This window comes from Struthio camelus, chromosome 1 (assembly GCF_040807025.1).
Source record: "Struthio camelus isolate bStrCam1 chromosome 1, bStrCam1.hap1, whole genome shotgun sequence".
Taxonomy (NCBI): Eukaryota; Metazoa; Chordata; class Aves; order Struthioniformes; family Struthionidae; genus Struthio; species Struthio camelus.
The window spans coordinates 38,447,447-38,467,972 of NC_090942.1; the positions used below are offsets into that span (position 1 = coordinate 38,447,447).

The 20,526-nt window shown below is 39.2% G+C and overlaps 1 protein-coding gene across 3 annotated transcripts in view; it reads left to right on the plus strand.

Moving 5' to 3' along the window:
- The window catches only part of SRGAP1 (SLIT-ROBO Rho GTPase activating protein 1), a 149,941-nt gene that overhangs the window by 83,683 nt on the left and 45,732 nt on the right, over positions 1 to 20,526 (plus strand). For all 3 annotated transcript variants that reach the window (XM_068934452.1, XM_068934443.1, XM_068934463.1), the window contains 3 exons: positions 2,393 to 2,455; positions 12,571 to 12,753; positions 13,134 to 13,262. In XM_068934452.1, the coding sequence (XP_068790553.1) occupies positions 2,393 to 2,455; positions 12,571 to 12,753; positions 13,134 to 13,262 (375 nt within the window). The remainder of the gene's footprint in view (positions 1 to 2,392; positions 2,456 to 12,570; positions 12,754 to 13,133; positions 13,263 to 20,526) is intronic.

Genomic DNA, 20,526 nt, shown 5'->3' on the forward strand with positions numbered 1-20,526 from the left:
GAAACGTCTCCCTCTTTCCTCTGTTGTTATTTCTACCCTTCACCTTCAAATTTACCATTGATCAATGTGCTGCCTGAAAAAGAGTGTGTATGTGTGGTAGCCAGTACTAAATCCCTAGTGCTGGACTGCTTCAGTGCTGGACAAAGCTCTACAGGAGCAAAGAGGAGAAATGTCCTAGAGAAGGGTGATTTTTCTTCCCTAATCCTCAATTCATCCAGTATCTATTTGCATTAAGGTGTAACTGAAGAGCAGAAAGGGAAGGTGTTTCTTTCAAAGAACTGCTTTGTGCTTTGCTTAAAACAGAACTTGCAGAGACACAAAGACAATTTGGCTAGACCTTTCTGTCTCCCCTCCTGAAACAAGTTTTTGCACTGCCAGATTAAGGCATGCTGCTCAGCATTGCTGTATTTAGGGCTTGAATTGTTATCAACTTTGAGATGGTAATGACTGCCACTTGGAAGGGGTATGTTGCTTGCAGTTGGAGTTAATCTCTACATTTTTTCCATGAATGCATATTTTCATCTTTTAATCTTAATGTCTACCACCTTATTTGTGTAATTTGTCTCTTTTTTTTGCAAAAGTAATTTAAAAAATAGAGTGCCCATGTTTAGCACTATCAGAAGAGCTACCCAGGAGGAAACAGGTGGTCTCCATTTCTTGGCTCTTTGAGGAGATGTGTAAGCTATATCAGAGCTCCACCGCTAGCATTTAAAGGCAGGATGCCAGTATAAAGCAATGAGAAGCAGTTCAGAATTTTTGTTGAAGTTTTTACTGTGCTCTCCTACAGTAGCTTGCAACTCTGCAATTCCTCTCCCATCCTGTTTCTTTACAAGCACTCTATACACTGTCACGCATATGAATTTCCGTCTGTAACTATCATAATATTAGATGAAGATAATCTGGTATTTGAAAGAAATGGAAGTAATAAGCTTTGTTTGTTCTCTACTTCTTTGAAGTATAGACAATAGGGAAAATTTTGTAGTAGATGGGTATCACTCAGCTTCAGAGCATCTGTCTTATTGTGCTGTAGCTACCGAAGTTGATGCCCTTGGGAATAAAAGAATCTCACTGTCTTTTTTTAGCTTACATTTCTAGTTTCTTGTCAGTTAAAAATCATCTTGCGCTTAAGGATTGAAGTAAATGCTAATAAATGATATGGGAAGTTCCTTAAAATACTGCCCAGAATTTTGTGGAGGACAGTAGGAACAGGAGCAACTCATGCATGCAAATTTATCTGTTCCAGCTACTGTTTTTCATCCTCCTGGAATATACAATGGTTGGGAGGTGTTGTGTGATTCCTCCTCATATGTGAGTGCTGGAATTCCTCGTTCAGAAACCATTATTCCTGCAGGTGTTTTAGCACTGGCCAAGTATGTGTTAGCGGCTTTGGAGACAGGTTGCCCCAAAAGATTTTCCTTTGGCTTATGTACAAATACAAAGTACTTCTCGCCGTTAAGGTCATTATCTATTATGAAGTTGGGTTTTTTAGGAGCTGGGCTAATTATCAATTTAATCACACACACAACACAAAAAAGACATTTTCAGCATGGTTAGATGTTATGATGATAAAAAGAAATATAGCCAGGCTGTTTGCGAGGTCCCTTAGCTCTATTCTATAGTTGTTTTCCAAAGGATGTGGTGCAAATGCCTTCAACTGGTGCACAGTTGCCACAATTTTCATCTGATTGAACTGCTATGGGCAACTAACAAAGGAATACATTTGAATGAGATGCCAATTAAATTCTCCTATTTTGACATACTTGCCTTCTTTAATAACCACTGCCAACCATTTCTTTTTTCTGGGTCAGAATGAAAGTACAGCCACAGTCCAGAAAAGCTAAACAAAGCTGTTCCAGCAGCAGCCCGCTCTGTGGAATATTATGCAGTTGGCTATCTGTTTCAAAGAGGAGCCACAATTATTTCTTGCATAAATATTTAGATAGCTGCATATGCTGAGAAACAAAGACTATTCTAGATACAAAATTGGGTAGGTTATCCTTCTAGAATATCGCATTCCAAGTGGTTTAGTTTATGTATGTGTCATAGGAGTTGTAAAACAGTGAAGAATTTCTTCCATTAAAAAGATTTATAAGATTAATCCTAAACTTCAGCCCTTCTGTTGGCACCTAATTTCCTGATGCTTCAGGGGAATCACGCTCTTAAATTACTTCTGGGTTTCCCTTTAGAAGTTCTCAATTTAGCTGTTGTCTGTCTACTTCTACATCCCTGAATGATTATTTTTCATGCACTATAATTCTGACAGAATGGTGTCTTTGTGAGCTTCGTTGCATTCACTGTCTAGTACAAACAAGCAATGAACACAAATATCCAGAAGCAAATTTATGTTGTGATTTTTGCATGTTTGTTTCTAATGATTCCTTTTTAATTACAGAGCAAAGAGATTGCGTTTCAGCTTCATGAGGACTTGATGAAAGTTCTTAACGAGCTTTACACAGTAAGTACAGTTATTATCTTCTCTTATACAAACTCCACATTAAACCTTTCCTGTAAGCTTTAAGCATCCTTTTATCTAGCAAGTTGCCATCAATGGAGATACTAATTTTCATCTTTATGCAAGTCCAGATTATTTCATTTCAAAGGACTACTCATTTGTTCAAAACATAAATGCTAATGCTTTCAGGATTGCTTGTTAACTTTCCAACTTGTTTTTCCTCCAGTGTAGACAAAGCCAGTTTATCAAAAATTTCCTTGGCTATTAGTAAGGCATTTCTCCTACTCTTAGCTTACCAGAGCAAAGCTCATCCCTTTTGTTCCTTGTTTTCACCCATGCTGCCATCTGCATGGTTGGACTAGTGGACTGTATTTAATAAAAATCATAGATTCTTGCAGGTCCAGTATGATAGTGTCTAAATGTTACATATGTGTACTCACCTGTCACTGACTAGAATAAGTAAATAATGAGGAAAAAAAAACAAAAAGAGAGGATTGTGTAGGCTTTCCAAACAGTGCAGAGAGATCAAGAAAAAACACTTGGAGCATTCTGACAAGCTGCTGGTGGCTTACTGGAAATTCTAAGAGACAGAGTAGGTCTGAACTTCTTTTTCTCTTTGTAACTTAACATAGCTTGTTACTACAGGGATGAGTCTTGTCTACTTCAAATCCATTTCCCAAAATCCTTTTTTGAGGAGAGGCTCAAACAGCATGTTCTGAGAAAGTACAAAGCAAGACTTTTTTTTTCAAGGTAGCTATAGAATAAGGAGGGGCTGGTGACATTCACCTCTTACGAAAGTCTGTTGATTAAATTGCTGATTACATTGCTGATTAAATTATCTTTTCTATCTTGAAGATTTCAGACATCTGCAATTTCCAGTACCTTACCCAGTAGTTTCTAGACTGCTCCCTTCCATAATCTTTTTTCAAAATTTGGAGGACCAGAAAAAAAACACAATATTTATATCAAAAAACAGTTCTGTGATTCTGAAAAAGTCTAGGCAAATACCAGAGAGCAGCTGTCCTCAGCCTGAGCTCAGTCAAATATTGTCTTTGCACATCTTGTCTGTTTCTCTTTTGATCTCTGGAAAATTGTGCACCATCAGTAGATGAGTTGGAGAGCATTTGAATTCAAGAACAACTTAGGTGACAAAACTTCCACAGATCTAAAGAAGTTTAGACCTGCCTGCCCTATGTGGATATGGATTCAGATTCCCAAAACCTACCTAAAATATTTTTTTCAGAGCTTGTCTTTGGGGCTTTTTTTCTGAACTAGCCACTGGTGTTGTAGAGCATGGTACTGCAAAACCTTGTTGGTTCAGGCCTGCAGTCAGTTAAATAGCGGGGAAATGAGCTGGGATCAGCTTCTGCACAGTGGAGACAGCCTCAGACAATTCACACGGCTGAGGGGGCTCTGACACTTTAGGAGCCATTGCAGAAATGGGGCTTCAGTGGTGATTAAGCCCTGAAGATACAATCTTGTTCCAATTAAATAGTTACATAACTCCGGTGCCTGGCAAGGCACAGGATTAGTGTCTGTGCTCCCAGGACAGGAAAATGTTAAAGCATGTGCTGAAATACTTTGCTAAATCATCAGTGAAAATTTGCAGGACTGGCCTTTAGTATTTTCACCTTTTTTCTTCACATTAGTGTTATCTCTTTGCACTGCTGGCTCCAGAAGTTTATTGAGATGTTAACTTCCATGTTACGGCTTCTGGTGTACACTAACTCCTTTCTCAGCATTTAAACATTTAGGATTGTTGTAAAATGGGAAGATTTTTTGAAATGTATTAAGTACGGAGTGCACAATTTGAATTTAGTTGCTGGTGTAGGATAGCTTCCCAGGATGATACGCTAAGAATGGAATTCATTTCACCTAAATTTTAGGCATCTGCAGTGTAGGTATAAATATCTTAGCTTGCCATCTGAGTTCCAGTTATAATCCCTGGAGATCTGCTATGTGGAGATCAGAACTCTTCATCTGACCAAATGTAAGCATCTGCTTCAGATGAAACTCACTGCACCATAAACACTACTCTTCAGCTCTTCATTGGTTGCAAAAGGATTTGGTCAGCTGTACATGCCCGCATTTAGCTGGATGCATGCCACGCTTAATAAAGTGACAGAATGGTGCAAATTAGCATCTCTTCTCATCTGCACTGTTTGCACCTTTAGAATGATCATCAGCATATCTGTGTAATATATATGCTTGTCTACATAGAGGTGGAAAGATATCTAGACCGATGGGTAACTCATGTGCCTAGTCTTGTAATTCTGTGCAACATTTAATGTTTACAGAATAATGAACAGAATAATGGCTTTGCCAAAGCTAAAATCTACATGGTTCATCTCCAGGAGGTCTGTTTCTCAATTTTAATCATTTACAAATAAGAGAAATTATCTTTCTGTTTGCCCCATGATTTATGGGAAAAAATAAGACTGGTGAAATTAATTTCAGTCTTACTCTTGTGAGGTAAGTCCCTGTGTCCAAAAGAAAGCTACTGAATTTCAGGTCAGTGAATGATATACTCATCCTAAGAAGTTTTTCACTACTACTCCATTCTATTTTTTAAAGGAATGGTACTATCATGTAGTATAACTTAAAATGTGAAACCTCACTGGATTTTAGATACATTTGAAGCCTCTAAGTTAATTTCTAGAAATTATCATGAAAATAGGAGATTTTACCCTGGATTTTCATTTGTTCCCTGGGAAGTACCTTAGCTTGTGCTGACTTTGGCTTGTGCCATCCTAATTAAAATTGTGCATCGTATACAGGATTGATATAAAAATAAAAACAAGCAGATGAACCAAGGCTCCAGAAGATGTTCTAAGAACCTACGAGCGAAGAAGGCTTATTTTGCTGAAATGATCTGTTCAGAATTTTGTACGGGAAATTTGCTTTTTTCATTTTCCATCCTTTTTCCAAGGAGGAGGGTTTCTCACACGTTGTGTTAAATATTCTTATGTTTTCTACGTGTTAGTGAAATTCCTACTTAAGATTTTAAGACTCTGTGTTTTCAGTTCTCAGTATTTTATGTACTGGTTCTTACATTATGATTCAAAACATCATGCTAAAAATAATTGAATAGCTAAGCTTCAGTCTGCATCTTTGCAAGTTCAGTAAATTATAAGTGGCAAGTACTTTTAATTATGCATGGCTTCTCCCTGCTTGTGCCAGCCAATCAGTATTTTCAGGTTTGCAGCATCCCAGCTGCCGCATTCATCTCTTACTCCTCTCCCCATTACTCTTTCAGTCAATGTAGACTAGTAATTAGTCCCATGTTTTACATAAGGATATAAACTGTTGGAACTAGAGCTAGGCATACATTTTAAGTGAGCAGGGACGGGGGAAGGGAAGCCTGATTATTTGTGTGGAGTTGCAGAGGGGAGGTTATTTCCTGGCAATTTTCACCCCTTCCCCCCCCCCCCCAAAAATGGTAAAACCAAAAATGGCCAGAGGTCTGGGTGGGTGTTTTTTGTGAATTGAGAGTTTTGGGAATCTCATTGCATGTTAGATGAGATTGGATGAGATGATAGGTATCAAAATGGAGCATTTGTAAGTGTTTCTAATTTAGAAGAGTCAAATAGATGGATATTTCAAAAATAGGCCTTTTAGGCAGAAAAATCAGAGAGTATTTTAATACAAACACTTTTTTTTGCAAGGGACTTGAGAGACCTCTTCAGTGAAACATTTCAGCATCACTAATTCTGCATATTTTTGCTAAAAAGTCAGTTGTTCACCACTTTTTTCCAACTCTATTTAAGATAAAAAGATTTGGGGTGGTGAGGAGGATGGCTAAACAGATTGTCCTCCTAAGATACCCTTACTAGAATATGACAGCTTCATCTGAACTTTCTGGACACACAAAATTTGCAGAGATTGATGGGAAAACTGGCAAGTACTTGGAAGAGAGATCCATTAGGGATTTCCTCAGGTGTCCCACATCTACTCTTCCTGTTTTTCCCTTTTAGGGAGAGCTGACTAATGCCCATTCCTCCTTCAGGAGAGGGGCTAAAGAAAGCAGAGAATAATCAAAGGATTATGGGGGAGACAATAAATGAAAAGTGCAAAGCAGGGGAGGTGAGAGTGTAAAGATTAAAAATAAGGAACTGGAAGGGGGATGAAGTGAGCACTGAGCAGAGCAGCCCCAAGAGTGCCACTACATAGCTGCTTTTGGAGACAGGCTGTAGGGCCAAGGTGATGGTACGTCTGGACTGGTACAACTGCTCTAATACATGAAGTATACACTTATACTTACCTAACTGGATTTTTTTACACATCTGACTGGAGTCACTGAATGAAGATGCTTTTGGGAAGATAATGCGATAGAGGATTTGCTGATTGAGAGCTGGTTATATCTTTCTTGCTCTCCTTCTTAGCTCTAGCCTTGCAAATTTCCTCTTATTCCCAGACTCATCATGAAGTGATTTTAAGCTTTAATTTTTACTTCACAATGAAATACAAATAGACTAGCCACTTCTAGAGGCAACGGTGGAACAAGAACCGGCTGATCACAGATGCAGTCTGCTCTGAGTAGACTTCTTCAACTGCTTAACCAGGCAGAGCTCCAGACCTACGGCCCAATGGTCTGCTTAGGAGTGAGAAAGGACTGTGAAGGGTTCGGCAGGTGAAAACACTAGTGTGGATAAGCTGCAATATTTAGTGGCATGTAGACACCTGAAAGGTACACCTCCCTGCCTGAATGCATCTCATCCAAAGTCTCTAGCCCTTACTTTAGGGGAGCTTGAAAACATCCTCTAAGTATAAGGCAGCCTTACAATATTCCCTGAGCCTTCAAGTTGCCTAAAGGAGTAACTACTGGTTGCCTCTCCAGAATGCTCTGCCATTTCACCTATCGTGCAGGACAGCAGACACCTGCAATTTAATTTCCGCCATCAAAGCCGATGTAAGGCAACTGAAGAATGCTACAAATTACAGACCTCTTAGCCTGTTAAGGATTTGGAACGTCTTTTTTTTTTTTTTTTCTCCCCTCCATTTTGCAGAAGTTGACCATGAGAAAAAACATTGTGTATATCAAGGAGCAGGAATTTTTCAAGCGTCATAAAAATACTTTTTCATGTCTCCCACTTGACTTTGCAAACTACAGGGTGCCACTTGACTTTGCAAACTACAGGGTGCCTGATATCACACTTTTCACAAGCGATATAAATCTAAGCGGTATAAATCATACTGAAAAATGAAAAAGTAAGAACAGTCCAAAGCAAACAATTTAATATTAAATAAGTCTAGGGCAGTATCTAATTCATTAAAAGTCTTGGCTGTTTAATTTTTCAAAGTAGTTGCTGCCAAATTGTCTACTTTCTTTCCTGAAGTAACACAGACTCTGGATAGTCTATAAAAAAGTTTAGCCTAATTTACTGCAGCACATCAGAGATCTGAGAGATGGTGAGATCAGTAATTCTGCATTGGTAATAATGTATCAGTGACAATTCCTGGAACCACATCAGAGGCTGGTTTGGAAGTAAAGAGATTTATGAAAATATATAATGTTGAGCCTACTGAACTGCTAGAAGCCAATGAGGTAGTGAAATTGGCATAAGATTTTACTTATTTCTTGGGAAAAGCACCAATTAGCCTGATTTAGTGAACCCCATGCAATTGTACTTTCTGGTAAGAAATCACTACTTACAATTCTGAGACAATTCTGGAAAAACTCAAACATAATAATTGCAGCAGAGATGAACTACTGTTCTATTAAATGCCTATTTCCTGAGAAACACTGTGAGAAATCTATTAATTATTCAATTTTATTGTAAAAATAAAGCTTGCTCCTGTGGCCAGCGTGTGATAATTCCAGTATATTTTAACTGTGTAGTATTCAATTTTAGTGCTTTGCATTAAGAAGTTCTCTGAAACAGAAGTTTGTATTGCAGCTCTGAAAATGAAAACCAAAGCCTTGTTACAGGATTGCTGCCTCTCTTTTCCTCCACAAAGGGCAGCGCTAATTGCTGTCTGGTTGATGGATATGCCCAGATAACTACTGTGGGTTTAAATAAAATAATTTTCTAAGGCCATCTCTAGTGTGGCCTTCCCTGTGATGTGTGTGCTGTATTCTGCCCTTAGCCTACTTGTTGAGCTCTTATGAATGATGCTGAGTCTTCTGCATGCAATGTGAGCAGTTATGTGCACAGTCCTAAATGTGGACTGCAAGTGGGAGGGTATATAATTTAGGTAGCATAATCTTTTCCAACTGCTTATAGCCTCATTTAGTTATCTGTCAGAAATCTATATTTTATATCATTGGAGCTGCAGTAATAAACTTGCTAAATTAGTAGGAGGTAAACTCACTATTCAATTTTAGAAAGGGGCTGGTATGTATAAACAATGCCTGTTCACTACAGAGAAGTGCAGCATATCTGTCATGTTGACAGTTCACCGTCTGCAAAATTACGACCTTGCTCTCTCTTTTCAGTGAATACTTGGTGGTTGATCAATAACCACTTTGGGGACTAATTAAAGTCAGTTCAGTGATGGATACTCTCACAGGATAGTCTATCAATTCAACAGTTTGGCAGAAATTTGAGAAGGGGTATTGCTCATTTCATCCAATTACTTGTAGTTGGAATAATAGTGCTGCGGATCTATTACAAATCCACAGACCTGAGATCTGTGGATCTCAGAATGATTCATACAAGTCTATTTACAAGAATTAGACAAGGCCTGTCACTGTCTTTTGGAGTATTTAACAGTCTTTTAAGAAGCCACGGGAAAAAGATGGCATAACATTAAGGAAAAGAGTCATATATGCAACTTAAAATGCAAATTCTAGGCTAATTTATTGGGAAAACATGCACTGAAATACTTGGAAGCTAACTCCCTGGATTATTCCCATTTATTTTCTGTATGTGTCTGTCTACTGCTTTGTCAAGTGAAGTTTAGCTGCTGTTATATCAGCTCTTAAAAATCATTGACAAACCATGAAAAAGACTGGAGCTGTGAACTTTCCCCAGAGGCTTGCAAAATAATGATGTCACTAGTGCATGAGATAAGACGTGCCATCAACATAGCAAACTGAACAGGAGTCAAGTGTATAGATTGATGACGGCTCTGTACATAGCCTGTATTAATTTCTAAATCAGTGTGGCGCAGGCAGGACTGGCTCTGCCTATTGCAGAGTATACAGCCAGAAGAAGGGCTTCTTTTTCAATTTTCGTAGTCTTTAAGACTCATTTGTAGCAAGACCTTGCGTGGAGTTTGTTGTGGGAACATGAATTTCAGGTGGACTTCTCAGTTCCTCATAGGGAACTTTAGTACGTCATTCTCTCACAAAGCCTGAGTTTGAATCAGTGTGTATTGAGACACTCTGGTAGCAGGCAGAGAAAGAAATGCTCTGTGGTGATGTGAGGTTGGTGGTGGTGAGAGAGCTGGTGATGCACTCCTACTCCTTTACTCAAAGGCGAGGCAGGCTGAAACGTCACAGCTGCTGCAGAAAGACATTTATGCCTAGTCTGCTGGGCTACATGGCACTCAGAAAAAAAATGCTTCAAAAACTTCTATGCCTTTGTCACGTGAAACAAATCCTTGCTTCACCACTTCTGTTAGATGCTTCGAGGAGTGTTGTTAGAAAACTCCGATATACTTCCTGTAGGCAGAAAAACTCTTTGCAGGCAGAAAAACAGAGAGCATTAAGAGAAAATGACTTTCCTAGCTGGGAAGACAGGTTAGCCTTGTCCTACCAGCAAAAAAGTCTCAGTTAGTGATCTGGAGCTGACAGTAGACAAAAAAAAGAAAAAGGAAAAAAGGAGGGGTGAGCAAAACAGCTGCAGACTTCTGTAGAAAAGCGCTTAAAGAAATTCAATAAGAAGGCCAAAAGAGAAGGGCACAACTCTAGTTTTTAATTTCCTTTTCCCATCATCTTTAATCGAGCCATATCACTTTTTGTGCCTTTTCAGGTTTATTTTGTAAATCATTTCTTTAAAAAGTGCATTTCTTCTAAGTAATCCTTTTCACATGGCCATATAAGTAGGATTCTCTGGGCACAACTTTAAAAATGCTTTTGATAATAGTGCAGGATATAGGAAGCTGAACATACAGTTTGGTTAAACTAAAAACAGTATCGATCAAAAGTCTGCAGAACTATGTCCTGTTCCCATCCCAGCTTGTTTCATCTCCACGTTTTTGCCTCGTCCATTGAGACTGTGAGGGTGTTAGGGGCACTGGCTGTTTCTTGTAGGTGTAAGCAGTGCTAAAACAGTAAGGTCTTCATTTTCGTTGGGCCTCGGAGTACTGTGCTATAAAATAATAGCAACAGCTACGCTAGTCCCTGTTCCATGCAGTTTGGTACTTCAGCGGAGAGCTGTAAACATGTTTGTAAACATAAGGCCACTCTTTCTGGTGTGCAGTTCTAACTTTTCTACCTTACCTTGGAAAGCCAGTGAAGAGTTGCCTGTTTTATTTTTAATATCAAAAGTGTCAATGTTAAATAGCAACATACACAGATATGTCATGCAAAAGTGCAGCTCTCTAAAAGCTTCTTTCTTTCCATTGCACAGCACTTTGCGTATACATCTGGTCAGCCATCATCCACCATGGCATGTAGCTGGTTTGTGTGGGTCCCTGCTAGGTCACGTCTCAGCTATCTCTATGAAGGCCAATTTACTCCATCCAGCTGTAGTGTCCCCTCTGTGGTGCCAGTCTGTGGATGCTCCCTAGGGGATATTTCAGGGCAGCTCCCCAAACTGATCTGTCTCCAGAGCCAGTGGCCCACAGCTCCACTGCGGCCCATAGGCTTCCTTCCTGGCTGCGGCCCTTGGAGGAGTTGCAAGTGGTTCATGTGGCCCAGGCCCACAAAAAGCATTTGTTGGGGAGAGCCCTCTGGCACCATGTGAAGAGGAAAGGAAGCCAGCCAGCCGGCCACTGGAGGAGTCCTCCCTGCTTTTTTCCTTTCTTGGATCTAAAAAAGAAGAAAACAGACCTAATGGTGGGAAGAGAGTTTCTGTGCCACGGGTGGGCGTGCTGCATTGTGGCCGCTCAGAGGCAGCCCTCCCAGCAGAGATGGGGCGGTGTGGGGCTGCTTCCCCCCACGCCGAAGGCAGGGGCTGAGGCTCACTGTGCTCAACAAAGAAAGGGAGGATGGGGCTGAACCAGCCTCTCTCTCTCTGTGGTCCGTGCAAGCAGGTCGCTGCAGCCTGGCAGCCCGAGCTCTCCTGGCTGCAGAGGCACATGTGCAGGGGGAGATGATAGTATTAACTTGGGGCTATATGGGAAGGGGGAAGCGCCTTCACGATTTATTTCTCAGTCCATTCCTCCCCCAGCTCTGCTCTGCAGAGCTGACTAGTTCTCCGTCGTGCCCAATCCACTGGCTGCGTAGTGGAAAGCCACTTCTTTGACAGTGCTCCAGCTGACTGGGGATGCGTTCCCAGACTAAAGCTTCCTGTTGTCTCTGCTTCCTTCCCCTTCCCTCTGTGTTAACAGGGTCCTGTTGTTTTCAAGCATTCAGTGTCCACAGCCAAGCTGTTAACTTAATACTGAAGAAGTCAGAAAGATAAGCCAGTGCCTAGATTTAATGTTATTGCTCATATTTTAAGTTTTCCTACAAGGACAAGAATCCTGAAGGATTTGGTCTTTCCTGTCGGATCAATGAAAAAAGATCCCAAAAGATATTTCCTACTTTCAACTGAAACAATAGCTAGCTTGCTGCTAAATCACTAACCAAAATGTTTCTGCAATACAAGGACCTTCTGAGAAGAAATCAGGCGGAGCAAGAGACCTTCTCACATGCTTACATTATTACTAGTTCTCCATCATCTTTCTCTTTATTCATAGTGGTTGGTAAAGCACTCTGACCATTCAGAGTTTTACATGTAAATACTTGTTTCTGTAAACAGACTAGCCGATTCTGGCATCATCTAGAAGCAGTCATACAAAGTCAGTCATTAAATAAGGTCTATAGGCTTGCAGTTAGCTATTGGGATGCAATTGAATAAACCAGAAAAGAAAAATGCAACCAGAAATCTTCAGTCTATGTTGGCAAAGAAACTTATCGAAGGTCCGTGCTTGTAAGAGAGGGTTTAATTAAAGACCTTGTGCTTTTTCTGTAGGTACCCTTGCATTTTCATTTTCCCTGAACTCTCTTTTCACTCTGTCTTGTGCAGGTCATGAAAACATACCACATGTATCATGCAGAGAGCATCAGTGCAGAAAGCAAACTGAAGGAGGCAGAGAAGCAAGAAGAAAAGCAGATTGGGAGGTCAGGAGACCCTGTCTTTCATATTCGACTAGAAGAAAGGCACCAGAGACGGAGCTCTGTAAAGAAGATTGAAAAAATGAAGGAAAAAGTAAATAGTCTTTTTATTTTGCTTCATTTGAAGTAAATTCAACACATTTCTGAAATTCTTTAGCATAGTATTAGAGAGAGGAGTCCAGCTAGGAAATAAAATTTAAAAAAATACGTAATAAGCTATTATCGTGGGTTACAAATAACTTGATTTAATTGCAGTTTAGAGAGGGGAATACTTACTTCTCAGTAGAATTCTTACTATGTGATTTGAAATGAAGTACTAAATTACCTCTTTGTGTTATATTTGTTATCTATATAACAGGCCGGCAGTTACGGTTCTTTCTTGTTAATAGGAATATGTGCTTGAATGGTTACTGTTTTTGTTATATATCAAAAATGAAGTAGTTCAAATTCATTAATATACAATCTCTTTCCTAGCGTCAAGCAAAATATTCTGAAAACAAGCTGAAATCTATTAAGGCCCGTAATGAATACCTGCTCACCCTTGAAGCAACCAATGCTTCTGTTTTCAAGTATTATATTCATGACCTTTCGGATTTAATTGATGTAAGTGCTGTGCATTTGTTTTCATGTTTGTTCTGTTCAGGAATAATACACATTTTTATTTTGCTTTTCATTTTCAAAGAGAATATATTAGTTGCCTACAGTATGCTCATCTTCTATAATATTCTATAATATAATCCGGCAGTTTTCTTTTCAGCTTTATATTTCACAAAACAAAGTGCCAATAAGATGCTGAGCCTATTTCTTTAAAGTTAGAACTTTATGTTTTTTCCCAAGTGGTAAGAGAAAATATGACAGGAATAACACAAAAAGTAGACATTTCCATTGTATGTACAAAAGGATTTCTGCAGTAAAAATATTTTTTATAAGATAAGCTTCTTAAATGGATATATAATCATGGTATTTAACTCAAAATAAGACATTTCCTGTGTGTCTTCAAAATCAATTGGTTTCATTCATTTAGCCATTCAATCAAACATACGCTGCTTTTTATTCCTGTTGTATATAGTTTGCAAAACAGACAATCAATCCAGTATTCTATATTGTCAACAGAACTTGTTACTGCTTTTCAGTAAGTTATTACCGTGAGAATGTCCTAGGAGGATGAGGTGATACAGTAGTGTTGACTTACACCAGTATTTGGTCTGCAGAACCTCTGTTATTGATGTTTTTACACGACATGGAGGGAACCTCCCATAGTCTGCCGTGTCCCATGCTCTCTTTTCAAGCTGACCACATTCGATACACAATACATGGAGACAATAAATACAGGTTCAATAATATTCGTTCACTTGTGATGTAGTGTTAAATAAGTCAGTGGGTACACCCCTGCAGCCTGTATGAAGTGCTAGATATTTGCATATGCTTTCTACTGCAACAATGGCATTTGTTATTTACAGTAGTAAATATTCACATACTATCATTTCTTTTGCACTGGTGGCATGTTCATTATAAAGATAAGCCAGCTAAGCTCTGGTTTGTTATGTAGCATAAATTAATGCATCATTTGACAAGAAGCTTCTCTTTTCTATTGGCTGAAGAGGCAAACCTTGATAGAGAAAAAGAAAAATACCTCCTTGAGAGGAATGGACTAGAACAGCTGCATAAGTCTGTTTTATTGTATTTTACTAAAATACTGCAAATCATTTTTCTTTGTCATTTTTCTTCTGTAATTTGCAAAATCTTGCTTGCTTTTGTTGTAATTTTTCCTTTTTCCTTTTCAACTCTTTTCCCTCCAAAAAGTTTTGCTCCATTTTTTTCTTGTTTCCTTCTCATATGAGAGTGATCTATTTTCCTGTGTTTTTTTCAGTATTTCTTGCTGTCCCTGTCTCAGCATCTCTTTTTCCTCCTCTGTATCACTCACTGTTTTGTCTCTTCTGATTTCTTCTGGTTTATTCTGCTATATACAATCCCTGTCTAATCTACATCCGTACATATCCTGCTCCACCCATTTGTCCTGCCCAGGCACCATTTACCAGGCTCCTGATTGATAGACAGAACATTAGGGCAGAAAGCTAAGGACAAGTGGCCATACCTGCCAGGTAATACCCAAGTGAGAAGTTGTCCCTACCTAGCAGATAGTTTTGCTGGATGTTGCTTAAAGGCTGATGATTTTGATGATTTTATCTGATAAATGTAAACTTCATCAGTTCTTCCGGGTTGCTGGAAGGAAGGAAGGAAGGAAAGATGCTCTTTCCCTCTTTTCCCAGCACCACTACCCCTTCAGAGGTCTCACTAGAAAGATGTTGACTGTGTCTTCTCTCCTGTCTCCTGTTTTGGGACTCACATTTCCCAATGAATGTCTCCAACGTGTGTTTCTCCTTGGTCAAAGCTGTCTCAGGCTGGGGATTGTCCACAGAGCTTGCCATAGCAGTGAGAGCTGGCAGGAGGAGCCAAGGACCTGGAGCCTTGCAAAGAACTGTGAGGAGAAGCCAAAGTGAAGCTCTCCATGCATGTATATACAAAGACAACACTCAGTGGAGTTAATGTTTGAGAAGATATTTGCACAGCCATGAAGACTAGAACATTCTAGCTGTTAGCTTTTAATGGAAATACATGTTCTACAAAATATAGTAATGCAGGAAAGATACCTACTTTGATTGCTTTTTCCAAGCAGTGGATTAACGTAGGCAATAACAAATTCTTTTGGCAAAATGGCTTTAGAAATGACTCTTCTCTGAGGAATTTAAATGGAAGATCTAGAAGTCCTTTGCATCACATTTTTCTAAGAGTTGGCTGTAAACATGCGTAACTAGAATTTGCTTCAGAGCCAACTTAATCCGATTGTGGGATTGTTTAAATGAAGTGTCTTTTGGGCATTTGTATTTAATCAGAATATTCTGTGCAAGCATTGGTATCTAGACAGAGTGTTTACTACTTGACAAAGGAAACAGTTTTTGTAAATGCTAGAGGCTTGGCAAGATTTTTGGGTTATATCATTGGAATGTGAGACATGCTTCCCACTGACCATATGTTGCAACAAGCCAGACATCTCATTCTGTAAATCTGTTAATGGAATGGTACGATCTTGAGTTTTCAGAGCGGTGGTGGTGATTTCATTCTTTACCTTCTCTACTTTGTCCCCAGCTGCCTTCCCTTCTGTGTTTTCCTGATCTCTCTGTCTTTGACTGTGCAGAAGGGGATTACTTCTCTTCTGTGTTTGAATTTCCACTTAACATGGAAAGGATTTAGATCACCTCGTGCTGATGGTGTTACCTGTACACGCAACTGAATAGTTTCCTATGTTATTGATAAATATGTCTGGTGAAAATGTGAAAAATATGTGGAGGGGTGCAGTAAACTGTACAATGTACTGTTTGTTACAATACTGGAGAGGGTCTTGGGATTTTTTTTTAACAGATGTTTATAGTTTTTTCATTTGGATTCTACTGCAACTGGATTTGTCAGGCTACTATGGAAAATCCTGAATTGCAGTTCCTAAGCTGAACTTGGTCTGAACTGCTCAATATATTCATTTCATTAACAGAGCTCAGTGCTTTTGACTTCAAGTGATGATGTGTTGTTCATAATCTTAAGCCCTTGTGATAAAAGCAAGATAAAAAATATTGCTGGAGCCTTAGCTGGATGTTTTAATGCGCTGAGTGAGCTGAGGGTTTGGACCAACCTTTGCAAAGAAGCAGTGGGATAAACATGGTTTGATATGTACAGTCTATTTCTGTCCTCTGCATATTGTAGCAGAGGAATTTGAATTTTCTGTTGAATGGGATATTTATTCTCTGTTGAATATATAGTAGGATCTAGTTCAAGTGAAGCAGAATTATTTTTTTCTTCATTTTTATCATGTGAAAAGCAGCAAAGAATGCTTTTTAGCTAAATTAAAAAAGCTTCATGTAGTATGTAGAAATTTGTTTGAAAATTGTGGATTTCTGAGGAGTGGTAGAGGACACAACCCTGCAAATCTGTCTGTTAGTACCGACATCTGATCATGTGGCACATATTATAATTCAGTTACTTGAAGATTTCCATGTAATTGAGATTACTAGATTTATCTGGGTGTAAAAGGAAGGTAGGGACCCTTTTTCAGTCTTACCAGGTACTCGTGATCTAAAGGTAAATGCTGAGAAGTTGTGATCAAAACAAATTTGACAGTAGTTCTGCTCCTAGAATAAATACAATATTTATGTGTTGGTTTTTCTTAGAGTGGAATTTCTGACCCTCTAATTGCAGTCTGTAGTAATGCTTTGGGTGGTAAGAAGTTAGGGAACATCTAGCTATTATGAACTTAATTTATTCTGTAAGGGTGCTTTGTTAATCATTCATAGAACTAAGTTTAAAACCAGGCTAAAGTGTATGCTGCTCACAATCTTTATTACATAAGTTCTCATAAATATGGTATGTATGGCCAGATCCCTTTGATTTAGATGTTGAAGTCTATGTAACAGGGACGATTAGGAAATGACTTATTTAGAGGTTAGGGCTTTTTTATGAATGTCTCTTTCTGTTGACATTAGAATTTTATTATTATTCATGAAATGAAGAACAGCTTGGTTGTTTCATTGCAGCTCTGTGCTAAGCAGTGCAGTTTGTTTTGTTCAAGCCTAAATATACTCTGGGGTGAAATAAAGACAGTAAATGCTCTTGAGACTGCTTCAGCTGTAATTCCAAATATGAATAAAATGCAAATTACAAAATTAATTTTTCACCCATATCCCAAATGCATCACTCATCTCCCTCTACTTTGCCCAACCAAAAGTCTTTATGAAGCTTGAAATGCAATAAAACTCATAGGCTATGACTTCGTTCTCTCATTTTTCATCTTGCATGTCTTATTGCGCCACTTGACATCTCATCTCCCCAGCCCATAGATTGACAGCAGATCTCATTAGACATCCAAGCTGCAGCCAAAATATGCTGATGAGTGAACCTCAAAGATTCTTATTTACTTTAGCTAAGAGTGTGGTTTCTCATTTGAGCTTTATAAATCTTCTGGATCTACAAAATTTCCCTGAAAATCGTGCATGCATGTATATGTGCCTGTGTGCATGCATGTGTAATTTTTTGTGACGCTTGAAATGCTGGGGAATTTTTTCCTGTGTTCCACACCTAGTCAGACAGCATGTTGCGGGGACAGCAGTTTAATGGCCATACCATATGTTTTTGGCCATAAAATGGACAAATGCCCTAAGTGCTGCCTCCATTCTCTATCCATCTCCTCTCTATCCATCGCAGATTAAAGCAGGGCCCTTCTCCTCACTGAGTAGCCACGAGGTGATATTGTAACAGAGCCATTCCTAGGTTATTTACGTCTGCAAATTTTGGAGAAAGAGAACTACAGTCTTGCAGAATCAAGAGTTATGATTTGATTAGGAGTTTTTATCTTTTGCTTTTAAAATACAATATCCCTCATACAGATTTTGTTTTTGTCTGTATCTTTGAAGCAAAAATCCAGATTCAGGCATTTTAAAGTCAATTCAAAGAGCCATTGCAGACAAGGCTTTAGTTCATGGTTCTGGGTTAAGTTCCTGTTTCCTCTGCTGGCGTTAGGATTGCTAAGAAATGCCTTAGTCTGGCAGGATATTCTGCTTTCCTTGAAGAAACCGTGTGCTTGGCTGAGAAGCAGTATTTGTTAAGCTGTACAGCAGCTGTCATCACCTACAAAGGATGACCATGGCTTTCATTTATAAGCAGGTGATAGCTGCTGGGTTAGCTGCTGAGTAGTTTAAGGGTTAAACGATGAAGCTCTTGATACTGTCAGAGCATAAAGGCAGCAACCTTATATTCCAACTTGCAAAAAAGCTGCGTCAGAAGCCATGCATCTATAACTGAAATCAGTGGGCTTCTGTTAATCCTCTGATCCAAAATTCAGGCTCTAGATGCCTGTAGTTTTTGAGGGATGACTAGTTGGCCACTCCAAACCAAGCATTGCTCTCTGTTTCTTATTTCCTCTCAGTTTAATCTTCTGTGAGGTGTTTCTGAAGCTAACACGCATGAACTAAAACAGCTGTCCTGATCTACTTTCTTGCCATCACTTTTAGTCTGTCTTTTTCATCCAAGGTAGTAAATTAAATATGAGATCTGATTTGACATAGAACAAGAGAAAAACACCAAGAGATTCTTCCTTTTAGAAACATGTGCAAACAACTATATTTTTTAGGCTGGAGATCTTTGAAATATGGATGTGCTTAAGTATAAAGATTGAGCGATTGTTTTGGTTACTGTAACACAAATTTCCATTGTATGAATGCAAAAGAGAGAGGTTAAGCTGTGTGTGTTTGATAGAACATGACACCTTTTTTCTCCCCCTTTTTCTTCTCTGGTAGACTTTAAATGGTTCAAGAACTGGTCTTTGGGTGGCCATTCTCCTGTCAGCAGTAATGACCTGCAGTACTCTCCAAGGCTGAAAGCTGCTGCTGATCAAAATAGTTTTGTTGTCAATACTGTGAATAAAACAGCCCTCTGCTGTCAGATTCCACAGGGCAGTGTGATCGCTAGCGATTAGCCCATTAAACATGAGGCAAGGTGCAAGGTGGTTTGTTTCTCCTATACACACAGGTTTATATTCGGTAAATAGGTTGAAAACTTTGTCCTCTCTGTCTGTCTTTTTTTTTTTTAAATAGGTAAGAGGAAAGGGAAAGGAATGTGATTACATGAGTCCTAAGGGATCGTAACAGTTGTGAGGAAGGTGTGCGTGTAAACCTGGTATACAGTGGGCCGAATTCAATTTGCTTTTTTACCTTCCTGCATCACACTGCGTATGAGTTCTGTAGGAAGAGTGATTTTAAACTGCAGGGGGGCACCTAGGAAGGAGGGAGGGGGGCTGAGGGCTGCCCTGGAGCAGTGCGTTCCCTGACTGCCCTGGCCAGGCATCGTCCTGCTCTGACGGGAACAAATTTATCCTAAGATTGCAGTGTTTTCCTGCAGGCAGCCTGCAAGGTGGGGTGTTTTAGATATTTCAGTCTGCTGCAAACTCTTCTCCCCATAGAAGTTTGGTCATTGTAACCCCGGGCTGAGTCAAGCCTAGAAGCACTGTTTAAAAAAAAACTGCTTTGTGTGCAACTGTTAGCAGACCAGTGTACCAGAGCTGGGGGGAGAGAGAGGTTTGCAGTCCTCCTGCCATTATCTGGAAGCTCACTGAGCAGACCCTGAGGATATTGTTCACTGCGTAATGTGGGGGAAATTAAGAAAACAATCACTGGATACACTACTGCTGTGACATTTTGAAAATATATTCAGCTGTTCCTCTAAAATATTAACAAATCATGAATAATGCAAGCCAAGGATGGTTAAAATTCAAGAACAAGCACAACTTTACATTTTACCAGTCGGATTTCAGTTAGATTTCACATACATTCCAGTGTTATTCTCACCTCTAGAAAAAAATATATAAATTATGGCTTTTTGCATTTAGTAACATGATGTACATTGCTGGCTCTGTCAGAGCATGGGGAATAAGGTGTTTACAATAAATACATTGTATTATCAGGGTGTTAAACCATTCTCATTAAATCAAAAAGCATCTTATATGGGTTACTTATATGCTCCCTTTTTTTCTTTTTTTAGGCACAGACAGGGTAAGCAGGAACGCCTTCATTTTCAGTTTGGTGCTACCATTGACTTAGATGGTAGCGATCTATCAGACTGGGTTTAAATACATGATCTGAGGCTTACAACCTGAAAAGCCCACTTCTCTGTGGAGCCCCAGACCTTCTCGTGTAAATGTAGTAACTGTACATCTGTATCTGACAAACAAATGCACATGTGTTTCCATACTTGTACACTTGATCTGTCCGTAACGCTATCCCTGCATCTTTGCTTCCCTTTCTCTGTCAATAGAATGAGGATACTA